This window comes from Anser cygnoides, chromosome Z (genome assembly GCF_040182565.1).
Source record: "Anser cygnoides isolate HZ-2024a breed goose chromosome Z, Taihu_goose_T2T_genome, whole genome shotgun sequence".
NCBI lineage: Eukaryota > Metazoa > Chordata > Aves > Anseriformes > Anatidae > Anser > Anser cygnoides.
This window is the reverse complement of record NC_089912.1, coordinates 80,934,678-80,947,476: the sequence shown is the minus strand read 5'-3', so window position 1 is coordinate 80,947,476 and position 12,799 is coordinate 80,934,678. Positions and strand designations below refer to the sequence as shown.

The 12,799-nt window shown below is 35.3% G+C and overlaps 1 protein-coding gene across 3 annotated transcripts in view; it reads left to right on the top strand.

Annotated features, from left to right (window-relative positions):
* FCHO2 (FCH and mu domain containing endocytic adaptor 2) overlaps nucleotides 1-12,799 on the top strand; it is a 90,319-nt gene that overhangs the window by 66,178 nt on the left and 11,342 nt on the right. For all 3 annotated transcript variants that reach the window (XM_066988585.1, XM_066988584.1, XM_066988583.1), the window contains 4 exons: nucleotides 3,572-3,675; nucleotides 5,691-5,820; nucleotides 10,405-10,516; nucleotides 11,134-11,289. In XM_066988585.1, the coding sequence (XP_066844686.1) occupies nucleotides 3,572-3,675; nucleotides 5,691-5,820; nucleotides 10,405-10,516; nucleotides 11,134-11,289 (502 nt within the window). The remainder of the gene's footprint in view (nucleotides 1-3,571; nucleotides 3,676-5,690; nucleotides 5,821-10,404; nucleotides 10,517-11,133; nucleotides 11,290-12,799) is intronic.

Below are 12,799 nucleotides of genomic sequence, written 5' to 3'. Positions count from 1 at the left end.
TAAGCTTATAAGACAAGGTGCTTAAAGCTTTTGAAAATCTCAATCCAAAACTTAAATTACTCAAGTATATAATTATTTACTTATTTTATATACAGAATATGTAAATGTGATCTAACAAGTCCCACGGATACTTTTTTACTGTTAAAACATTTCATTAGATACTGTTTTGTTACTCTGTTAATCATTGAACACCTAAACCACTGTGGTATTTGAGCAGGCATTGGTTTATGCAGAACAGAGGTAAACTTTGGTCATCCGTGAAGTCCTGCTTTATTAGATGTTTAAACTAACTTTGTTATCTTGAACAAACAAAACAGACATTTTTAGTGAGCTGTTGATAACTGTAAAAATGCTTTTTGTTTATCTTCCCCATTTTCATGAACAGGTATTTTTAAAATAGCATTTCCACATTGCTTTTGTATAGGACTTGTAGTAGTATTTCAAAGTCTTTGAATGATATTTAAAATATCTGTTAGAAAGGGAAAACTGTGTTAGGTCTCTGTTTATTTGGGCTTAGGGAATGTACTTGTTCATGACAGAAAGATAGCTATAGTGACTTACACTTCTGACATGAATTTTTAAATGTGTTGCTCTCTTTAATTCTTTATGCCACTCTGCTGTTGCTCCTAGCTTTGCCAATCTGCAAGATGTTGAGAGTTGACTAACCTTGCATTTGCTGCTTCTGTTGTCATCTACTGCAACAGGCAACAGCCAAGTGCAGGGAATACTTGTAGGAAACTCCCATTTTCCAGCACCCCAAAGACTCTGGGATGAGCAAGAAAAATAAACTGAGGCAGATGATGCCTCATGCATACAGTCACTTTCTAGAATGCAGACAGAAAAATATTAAACAGGATCTCATGACTTCATTGTCTTCATTCATTTACTGGGCAGCCATTTGTGTTAAGCCTTTCCATTACAAGCATGGAGGGTTTAGAAGGAACATAGAAGGATAGGTTTGATTAAATAACTTTGAAAGAAATGCCGTGGAGAGGAAATAAAAATGGATTAGGACACCGAAAAGTAAAAGAAAAAGTCAAGAGGAAGTTAAACCACAATAAGGAAGCAGTCAGAGGAATAAGCAAAGTCATGAGAGTAAAGGCCTTAAGAGGAGAAAAACACCATAAATAACTTTTTGGCTTAGTTAACAAATGGAAAGTGACCTGGCTGAAAGTATGAACAAAGTACCTATGATATGTGGATGTTTTTTTTGTTGTTGTTGTTGTTTTTCCTTTAATTGTAAGTAGTGGGATTTTTAACCTAGTAGAACACTTTGTTTTTTGTTGTGTGTTTTTTTTTCTTCATGCTGGCTAGTAGTCATCATGCAATGATTATTGAATACACCTTTTAAGCCTGGATTTATATTGAGATTTATATTGAAATTTTTATTATCTCGGTGTTGCCTCTAGTTTCAATTCTTCCCTTTTCCTTCAGCTACTCTAAGAGAGCACAATACGAATTGCTCTTCATCTACCAATGATTTGCCTGGGTGTAGAGTATCTCAGTCTTTGCTTGGACACCAGACAGATTCTGGGTCTAGAAGCCCATCCTCACCAGACTTTACCATTAGCACTTTGTGCAAATCTGGTGTTACAGAAGCACCATCAGGGAGTACTTTATCCTCTGTTTCATGGTCTCTCAGTCAGTGGATTTCCTTTGCTGATGAACTTCTTACAAGTAGAGACACAAGCACAGACAAGAAGGTGCCCCCAAAATTGCCATTCACAACTGAAAATGCCTGCCTTGCCTCTTCTGCTTTGCTTGGGAATTCTTCCAACAGCTGTGCTTCTGAGGATCAAAGTGACCTTTCAAATAGTGCTATATGCCATGAACAATTATTCATTGAAGAAACTGGCACTGCTGCTGAAATTTCTTCCACATCATCTTCAGCACTACTGGAATATAGTTTAGTGTCTCCTTGTGTTCATACAAATAAGGGTATGACAAGCATGCATTGTGTGCTGCTCTTTGCTAATAACTGACTCTAAAAAGTAAGCTTTGGACTGATTTTTCATTTCATTATTCTTGCTCACCTGATGTTAAAATTAACTTTGTCTTCTTAACTTAGAATGTACTAAACAAACTGCTTGTTAGCACCAACTTCCTTGAAAGTTAGGACATCAAAATAAATGTTCAGCTTGACATAAGAAGAAAAATTTGAATTATTCAATTAAAGGCATTGCTTTTTCTTAACTACGTGAAACTTAGCTTCTCTAGAAATATGAATGTACTTATCTGTGATGTCAGAGAGCAGTGAGGTCTCAAAGATTAAATGATTGAATATGCAAAAACAATTCCATTCTTAAACAGATGCATTCTGAACCAGCTTTGTATATATTTGTATAACTTCAGGTTAAATAAAGTTAAATACATTGGAATAAGAATGATACTTTCTTAACGCCCATTATTTTGAAGGGTGGATGATATCATGGTAATGCTTCATATTAAGAGGGCAATGGGAAAAAGTATTTGGGCAAGTGTGCCATGTTTCACTGAATACCTTTGATACTGCAGCAGACTACTCGGTGTTTAGCATTCACTGCCTTCTTTGGGCACAACAAGAATTTTAAAGGAATTAATGATATTTCAGAATCGAATTTGTTTGGGGACATTTCAATTTGCAACTTTTAAGGTGGATGTGGTCAGTATTAGCCTAATTTCTTCCAAGTCAGCAATGAAACTCCCTTACTTCAATGATGGCAGAGTTATGCTGAATACCTGAGAAAATTCCATGCTTAAAGTTGCATTTTATATAACATTAACTTAATTATTTAAGAAAGAACCATCCAGAATAATTTGAGGGAGATGAAGTACTGGGAATGTAATTATGTATAAGGGTTTCGTTCTATTTTGAAGTTAATTTTAGATGTGGCATACTCACTGGATGGCATTTAACATTTATTTTGAAATGCAGTTCTATTCAGAAAAGTGACTATGTAAAAGTGGCATCTTTGTACTGCTGCCACCATCTGTTAGTTGTGTCTGTTAGCATTAGAAGGACATGGGGGCAGTATTTTTAATCACTTTTTAGTTCTGACAGGTCAGCTAAGAGATAATGAGGAGTTATTGTGTTCTTGCAAACAACAGAGTAATTAACTGAATTATATTTGTTGCACTGGCATTTATATATTGGAGTCAACATGATTTCAAAGGGCATGATTTTAAGCAAACAGTTGCCCCGTTGTCAGCCAGGACCAAATACGAATTTCCACTGAATTTTCCATTTATGGTGAGGCATGAAAGATTGTCCTGTTTTTTGAAACCACATAGATTATACTCAAAAGGGAGCTCAGGGAAAACCATATTTTTACCTATAAATTTCCAGGAATAGTTGATATAAAGTCATTTGAGAGCAATGAGAAATCCCATGATGCCATTTTTAGAGTCACTTTTCAGGGTATCATATAGTCCTATTTTAGAAGCATTTTTGATTAGTGGTAAATCTTATAAAATGGAACTTGCAAAATAGGGACTTTGAATAGAAACATAACTTTTATTTATTTTATTCAAGTGAGTACGTATTTATGTTCAATGTGATCTTTCTAATTTCCTTAAATTTGCTTTCTTTCAGCAAGACCCACAACTCCTCTTTCTGTAGGCACCATTGTACCCCCACCAAGGCCTGCCTCAAGACCAAAGCTGTCTACAGGGAAACTTAGTGGAATTAATGAAATAGTATGTATAGATTTTTTTAAATTCTCTTTTATAACTCAGTGTCAGATATACCATTAATTTACACTGTTACAATGGAGTTACTTTCCAGCCAGTGCTCAAGGAATCACATACTCAGATTTTCACCATTACCAAGTAGGCATGGAAGTTGTTTCTGGTAAACATATTACTATAATAAAAATAATTCTTAATTGAATTAGAAAAGTCTAAAACATAATTTTTGCATCAGCCAGTTGTTTTTAAGTGAATAAATAAATAGTTTGAAAATGCAAAGATAGTATGTTTGTGGGATTAAGGTATTCAAAATGTGAAACTCTAGCAAAGTCGTTAGTAAAGCTCCATTGATTTAGGAATATCACCAAAGCTTTGGGGAATGAGTGGCATTAAGTAGATCATTATCAGTTGTGTGTTGACACAAGTAGCCATTCTGTGACTTCACCCTGCCCTTGGTGCTGGTTGGTGGTGAAGGGAGGTGGCAGATTGCAGCAGCTGCCCATCAGGATAGTGAGAGGTCATCTCTGCTCACTGCCTGCAGTGCAGGTCCACCTGCCAATAAAGATTGTGGCAAAGAATGCAAGTACTCAGGCAGCATATCAAACCAAGCCATGCTTAATCTTTTCTATGAATATTATAATTCTTTGGGTTTTGTTTGACTTAATGACTTGAAAGAATGTGACTGTGGTAATATCCTCTTCCTGTCTTTCAAAACAGCAAGATACATTCACCATCTTCTCATTATAGACAAAATTTTGGTCCTACATGTTCACAAAACAGAAACATTTTAAACTATTTTGCTATTCTGTAATATTGTAAGGTCTATTTTGAGATTGTTTTCTCATTCCAATATAAAACTGTAGTAATTGCTCTTAGACAAAGGAATCTGCTCTTCTTATCATCCAAATAGAAGTGAATTTAGCCAGTAGTTTTCTGTTATAAAGTATGATTCTGCTTAAAGTTACATTTATTTTATACTGTTGTTTTAGAAATCAGCTATTATCTCTGTACAAGTGGAAGACTGAGTTGTCTTCATTATATGTCACACACATTTACAATTCCCATGGTCTGTATAAAAGTCATATACTCGCTGACAAGAGTGATAGAACTGAAATAAAATAACCATTGCCCAGCCGAAATAGATGTTTCAGGAGTTTCAGTACCTTTTAGATAGATTAATCCCCAAGTGATCATTGATTAGTTTAAACTGGTGCTTTTACAGTCAAGTGATTTACAAGGCCATTCAAAGTTTTTGGGTAGATGGGACTTCTGAAGATCTTTAGGACAACCTCCTGTCCAAAGAAGGTCCAACTTCAAAATTGAATCAAATTGTTCAGGGACATGCCAACTTTTGAAAGTTTCCAAGGAGGGAGATCTCACAACCTCTTTGGGCAAGCTGTCCCAGCCTATAAGAAGGAACTTTTTCCCATACATTCAACTGAAGTTCCTTTGCTATAGCTCTTTGCACATCTGAGAAGAATGTGACACCTTTTAGCTGGTAGAAGATTGCTAGTAGATCCCTCCTTAGGCTTCTTTTCTCCAGGCTTGGGCAAACTCAGGTCGTTCAGCTCTTACTCTCTCTTATGTTCCCCAGACCCCGGCTGTTTTAGTTGTCTTATGCTGGACTTGCTTCCAGTTTGTTAGTAGCTCTCCTTTAGCTGTGCAAATCTGCATTTGGTGCACACATGCACAGGGCTGTAGGCTTAAATTCTGCTGCTGTAATACAGTTCAACTATTGACAGGCTGTTACACAATCAAAAATATTAGACTTCACTACCCAGGGAAAAAAATGGTATCAATAGTCTATGAAATAGTGGAGTTGATTTCCAAGGAAAATGTGTGTTCTCTGTTTTACACCAAAACTAGGATAGATAAAGTATTAAAAGAAATAAGAAATGCTTTGAAATGTATTGGGGAAGATACATTCCCCAATTGGGGAAATAGAAAAACTCTTCCATTTACAGTATTTTTTATTTTTAAAATCACTTTGTCTATTTAATACTCCTGTGATCTCTTGTGTTCAGCCTAGGCCATTCAGCCCTCCATTGACCTCTAACTCAAGTCCACCACCTGCAGCTCCCTTGGCACGTGCTGAGAGCATCTCCTCAATATCCTCTTCTGCTTCCCTCAGTGCAGCAAACACACCTACAGTTGGTAAGTTAAATTAACCATACTAACTTAGTAGTGGTATAATTCCACCACTAAGTTTCACCTCTTAGGAAAACCATTCCTTGGAGTTAGTTGTTCCACATGTAAGTCTAGCGTAGGTATTTCAAGCATCTTTTGAAATACCTGCTACTAAATGATACTGAGACAGGACAGTGTTCTGTCCTGCCAGGAGAGTGGATTTGATTAGATTAGGCCATTAATGCAATTATGGCATGTTCTTTAGTGAAATACTTTTCAAAGTTAAAATATTCTGTAAGTTCATATTCGGTGTGGTTGTATATGCGTTCATTGAGCACAATGTGTTATTGTGCACTTGTTTGGAATATGTTATTTTATAGGTACAGAAATACTTTAGGATACTGATAAGTTTGAATGAATATAAATGTTCAGAACAGTTATTTTATGTTATTTTTATTTTGTTTGTTATTCTGTAATTGCAGTTTCAAAAAAAAAAAAATGCATCTTCTCCTTCAAATTATTGAAGTATTTTAACTAAGCAGAACTTGTTGGTAAAAACAAAAGAACAATCGAAAAAAAGTCAAATCAGTCTCTATGTGCTGCCACAAGTTTCAGAAGATTTTCTCATGTTTTTAAAGGAAAGTCCTCAATTTTTATATCTGGTTTTAACAAATAGTAAGGAGACTTCTGAGGTGTTTCATTTGCTTTTTTGTTGTTTTTTAAAGACGTTCTAACTAGTTTTGTTAGCAGAAGCATAATATTTCATTTCTGAACACTGTTAGCACTTTAGTTCAAAGTGAAATTAGACTCTGATTTAACACTTAGTTGTCTGTGAATCGTACTGATGCTAAGGATTTCTCAGCCTGGCTCAACATTTCAGGAGAGCATCTGTACAGCTTCTAGCGGGGAGTTCCATATGGAAAGCAGTGCAGCTGCTTCCTCACTGTGCAAGACGTAGGCTAGTAAGGTCTGACCAGCTTTAGCTGCTGTGGTGGTGGCACAGTTCAGTGTCTACCATTTTCCCAAACGCTGAGAATCATCATAGAAAGGTAACTGATATTTTGATTGTCAAAGTCCATCCAGGCTCACTTCCTCAGGCCTCAGCACTGGTCCCAAGGAACTAGAAGTTGGTGGCAGCAGCATCAATAGCTCCAGCTCTCTGTGTATGCATGTGTGTGTGAGGAAGAAGGTAAGGAGGTGTGTGCTGCCACAGAGATTTGACATGGTTGTTAACCTGGCCTACCGAAAATGAACAGGGCCAGTTCACTGCACCATGTGTGTGAATTAAATAGACCTGGAGAGATGGGAAGGGCAATGCAGATGGCAAAATGACTTTGGGGCATGAGGATACTCTGCACTACTATCTATAGTCTTTTGGCTTTTGCACAATCTAGTGTTTTCCTCACCCCATTTGTTCTGAATAATAGAGAGCTGACTCTTGTCTTGTTCCATGTGAACTTGTAGGTGTGCCTAATTGTGCGTTTCTTTTATGCTTTAGCTTAATTTTCATTTGGAAAGAATTTATATATATATTAAATTATATATTTTTGCTTGAAATATTTTGTTTTCTTGCAATGTCTTGTTTCATTTAAATGTAATAGAGGATGATCTTTTGATTGGAACACTTCATCCAATAGAAAGGCTTTGTGACGCACCACCAGGTATAGTATTAGAAGCAGACTTACATGTCAACTAATCATTCTAATGCACTGCACCTAATAAAATTGTATTTCTTTTGGAACAAGTTTCTCCAGCTATTTCTGGTGTCTGGCAGATACAAATAGCTAGAAAGTGCAACTTCTTAATGTGTTATATGTTACCAAAATCATCAAAACTTTATTTATCCACTTCTTTGCAGCATAGTCTTCTATTTCTCCAAACATGCTGACACCTGGTCTCGCTTCTTTAGTTTTGCTTTACTGCTTTTATTCAAAAAAAGGGACTACATTTTTACTCTGATGGTCCTTATTCTCGTAAGACAAGTAGGTAAAAACATTTATATATATTCATATAATACAAAGCTTTGAAGATACAGATAGTAAAGATAGTCTTTTTTTAAATATATATATATTTTCGCCAAAACAGCTTAGCCAATGTTAAAATCACCTGAGTCTTTATTCCTGAACTGAACTGAAACCCTTTGGTCAAATTTATTTATTTGGCATTTTTATGACCAATGATAAGAGGTTTTATTCAGCAGTTTGCCACCCTCCTCAACAGTGTCAATGTCGGTATGTGTCAGCACAGCTGAGGTGCTGTTAACGGTGATCAGGACATCAAGGCCAGCTATGCAGGTACTGCAGAACATCTGGACCCTTGAGCTGTGCTGCAGTCTGAGATGCAGCAAGTCCACCTTGGCACAGCTCTATGGCTTCCTGCCCCTCTGAAAGGGTGCAGCAGACATGGAATGCCATGAAGCAGGATAGTGGTGCATTGTATTGTTAGGCTTATATTTTCAGCTGCAAGGCAACAAAACAATCACATGTGTTAGGTTAGACAGTTTTATATGTTTCACTTCATTGTTTTTAAGGAGAATGATTAGATTTCATGAATCATAAAGGGCAATGAGGATCGAGAGCTGTGGAAATAAGTAGTAGTCCCTAAGACACAACTCAGAGAAATGTTTATACATATATATATATTCGCTTTGGTATTACCAGAAAAATGTAAAATAGCCTTGTTGTTACTAATAAATTTCCCTGTTTGGTGAAGAAATCAATGTTTGTCTTTTACTGATAGGAATATAATTTATGTATTCACATTACTCTTGATCTTAAAATATCACTGTAAAGATATCTGCAACACTTTTATAAGGAAAAGATTTAGATACAATTTATAAATCTGTAGACAATCTGACATAATATGACATAAAAACCTCTTATGGGTTCTGCAGTTGTTTGTTGTTCCATCAAGTGCATAGTTTGACTTAGGTGGAGAATACTTCTGGAGTTCGCTATTTCATCAGACAGAATTTTGTGAATGGGTCTGGTTGTTGTTAACACAGAATTTTAATGCCTATTTGTTTTTTGAAGTCATTATTTCTGCATTCCTAAGACTACTGAAAATGACAGCTTTTATTGCTAGCTTCCATGGAGAGAAACATAACACTGGAAACATGACCTATGAGTACTCTGAAAGAACAAATAAAATTGATCTACTGTTTATATTAAAAAAAAAAGCATCATAACATTTCTTTCATTGAAGAATCTTCTGTTTTTGAACACTTGTGACTAGAGCAGTACTATGCATCTAAGAGGGCTTAAAGTTTGCACTAATACCTTCTCATAGCACAGAGAAGTATTCTGAACGTTTTCATACCTTAGGCAAGAAATCATGATGGAGGGCAAGGTATGGAAGTAGCAGAATTAGACCAACTCTCCTGTCTTTTACTATTCTGTTGTTAATACTTCTTTCTCTTATCTCTGTATTTAAGCATAAAATCACATAGTAGACCTTCTGTGAAGAACAAGGTCTCAAATTCCTTTTTGTTTATGAAAGAGCCCAGAAGGCACAGCTGCTATTTTGAAGTAAATAGGAGATTAGTTTGCCATTAGCAATGTTATACAGAAGCATTTTGTTTCTACTTCACGGTATGAAAATCAAGTTTCTCATTTTGCTTATGACATGAGAAAGACTGTGCCTCCTTTGTGATACATATATTATGTGATATAAACCATTTCAGCAGTGGTACAAAAAATCAGTAAGATGCTCTCTACTATGCAGCTGCAGTAATAAAAATGATGAAAGTTCCAGTATTGTGGTTTATATTAAGTAGCTGGCCGCACATTGGAAAACACTGATAAAAGTAATATCCCATGACAACCAGTTTTTTCAGTTGTACAGATTTTAAAAAGCCATAGCATGAGGTCTGAGTTAATTTTTGTAGCTGTGCATTTCAACTCTGTTGTATATGCACAAGCACCTGTGAAGGCTGATGTAAGCCTGATAATTATTTTTCTTGTGAACTGCTGTGTATTTCCAAGTACCTCCAAGGTATTCCCAGAACCCTTACTACAAAAACAATAGAAAACGTAGCAAAATATTTCTCCAGCAATTTCTGCTTGGAAATTTTAACCTTTGTTGGCTGAAGTCGTTAAAAGAATGTTCAACAGTTCACTTATGTAGAGTAATATAAATGTATATGCACTTAAGTTCATACATACTGTAGCTGAATTCTTTGCATTTCCCTCACCATTTTATCATTCATTTTTCCATGCAACAAGCATACAGTAGGGTTTGTTTTTGGTTGTTGGTGGTTTTTTTTAAGTATTGTAGTTAATGTCCAATGTCCTTTGGATCTGTTGACTTTGGTGTTATCATTAGCCATTTTAATGCAGCATTCCTCTAGCTCATACGTATTTCCTTGTGTCTGTCCATTTACAATATGTCATATTGATAGTCCTGTTTTCTTAGGCTGCTAAGCAGTGTTTTGGTGGTGTGATTGTACTGTACTATGTTTATATTTTTCTAATAACTGTTCAAGTACCATTTCAGGCCCTACTGTGACCTTGATGGTAGTAACATCTTGTGAAAATGACAGATGTAGTCAACCATTCTGAAATCTATTGCTAAACTTTTATAAATTAAACCTATACACTGTATGTATTCTAGGTGTTTCACGTGGTCCCAGCCCTGTCAGCCTTGGAAACCAGGACACCTTGCCTGTTGCAGTAGCCCTTACTGAATCTGTTAACGCCTACTTTAAAGGAGCAGATCCCACAAAGTTAGTTAAATAGTGAATTGTTTTGAATGTAATAAATTACAATTTAAAAAAAAAATGTTTATACTTGTAATATTTTGGGGAATATGTATGTGCATTAGAAGGGGTTTTCACAGTTTTTTTTTTCCCCGAGCGTAAGTGACAACAGTGGCTCTTTGCTCTCTATTGTCCTGCATCCTGCTAGGAGCTCATATATCCCTGCTTTACAAAAATATGTTCAGTGAAAACATTGAAAATTAGAAAGGTTTTTATCGTAGTCAGCTAGGTGCTACAAGTAAATTTGGGCAGCTCTATAAAGCACCTCATTCACCCTGTCACATCCCTTGCTATGCTAGTAGGCCTTGCCTAAGCATAGTTGTGCCATGTTTTCAAAGCCTGAATAATATCCACCAAGACTACTGTATGCTTAACCAGCTGCACTTTTTTCTTCACTTTCATCTGACTGCCAAATTGAAAGTGATGGTACATTGTTACAGTGCCACATTACCCTTATTTAAAATTGACTTTCTGTTTTGAATTCAGCTCATCAGATTGTGCAAGTACAGTGATTGCTTTAAAATCAGTAATTAAAACCATGCAGTTAATGAGTTGCAATAAAACTGATGTTTTCATTCTCCTAGATGTATTGTGAAGATCACTGGTGATATGACAGTATCATTCCCAAGTGGGATTATTAAAGTCTTCACCAGCAACCCATCTCCAGCTGTGCTCTGCTTCAGGGTAAAAAACACAAGCAAACTAGAGCAGATTCTTCCAAATGCACAACTTGTATACAGGTTTTGTATTTTTTTTAATATAATAGTAAACTGTGTGATTTCTAAAATTTCACTTGTTTTATATGTAAATCAGAGTTCTCTTCCATCTCGTTGATTTGCTTAACTGTAATTTAATTCTATGAACTAATCTTGTTTAGCTCAGTTTCTTTCTCCTGCCACCATTAAAAATCTCAGTAAGGTACTGAAATTTATGCTAAATAAAACAGGAGCCATAAGAAATACTTTGCAAAGGTAGCTGTGTTTTTACATGCATTTTATACATGAAATGGTTTAATAACCTATTGGAAAAAAATACTTTTTTTCCCAGTCAAACTATATGAACAATCTAACTAGTTATGAAAGTACAAGATATGAAGAAAAATTAGATATTGAAACTAGGAAATTCTTATGTTGTCATACAAATTTCTTTATGCAGTAACAGTGGTATGATTAAATGATGAAACAGTGGCTTTAAGTAGAAGACAAATAGTAGGAGCTATGCCTAATCTCATTTGTTGGTTACTACTGTATTTTTAAGCTGTATTGCTTCTACAGTAGATTAGAGCCATTACATGGCTATATATATATCAAGTGCATAGCAACATGTTTTGGAGAATTCTTAAGAAAAAAGGCTGGAGGTTGAGTAGAATAAGTGTTGAAATCACAGCATTTTGACTTCTTTTCAAAAAAAAAAAAGGACATTTTTAAAAGCTGTAATTGTTTGTTCCATTTAGAGGAGAAATTATCTGAAAACCTATTAAACACTTCTAGGTGGTACATTTTTAAAAATTACTGAAATAACTGAAACAAACCATATGCATCCATTCTTTCACATTTAATCATTGTGATCATTCATACTTAATGTTTCAGTGTAAAAAAATGTATTTGCTGCTTTTTGACATGATGGTATATACCTGAAATATTAGCAGAACTATATCTGACAATGAATTATACTGAAAAAGTACATTTTGGCAAAACATGAAAATGTCTAATATTCCTATCTGAGTGCTGTAACCCTGCCTCTAACTAGAAAAAATGCATGTAACAGAAACTTACAAAGTTAACTGTATGGTAATAATTTAACTTTTCATCATATATGGCAAATGCTATCATTTCTTTAATATTTATTGAGGTGGAATGTTTCAATGAGAGTGACATTCATGGAAACATCAGAATTTATTTTGAATTGCACTTAATTGTGGAGCAGCAGAAGGATTTTACTGTAGATTTAATTTACTTAAATTGTGTAAGGTCCCTGTAGTGATAAGTAAGTGTTCATCTATATTTTACTAAAAATGGATGTAGCATGAATTACAATACTATATTGAGAATCAAAGTCAAAATAAATCAAACAGATTACTTGTGTATAAGTCAGTATTCTAGATTCAACCCATTGCAGTAATATTTACTGTGGTCCAGATGTTCATTTTCAGCTTTTGCTTTGCACACACATTCTGCAGACCTCCTTAGCAAATGGATGCAGGTCCTCACTGTATCCACAGAGCTTCAGTGAAGCTTATTGATTGTTAAA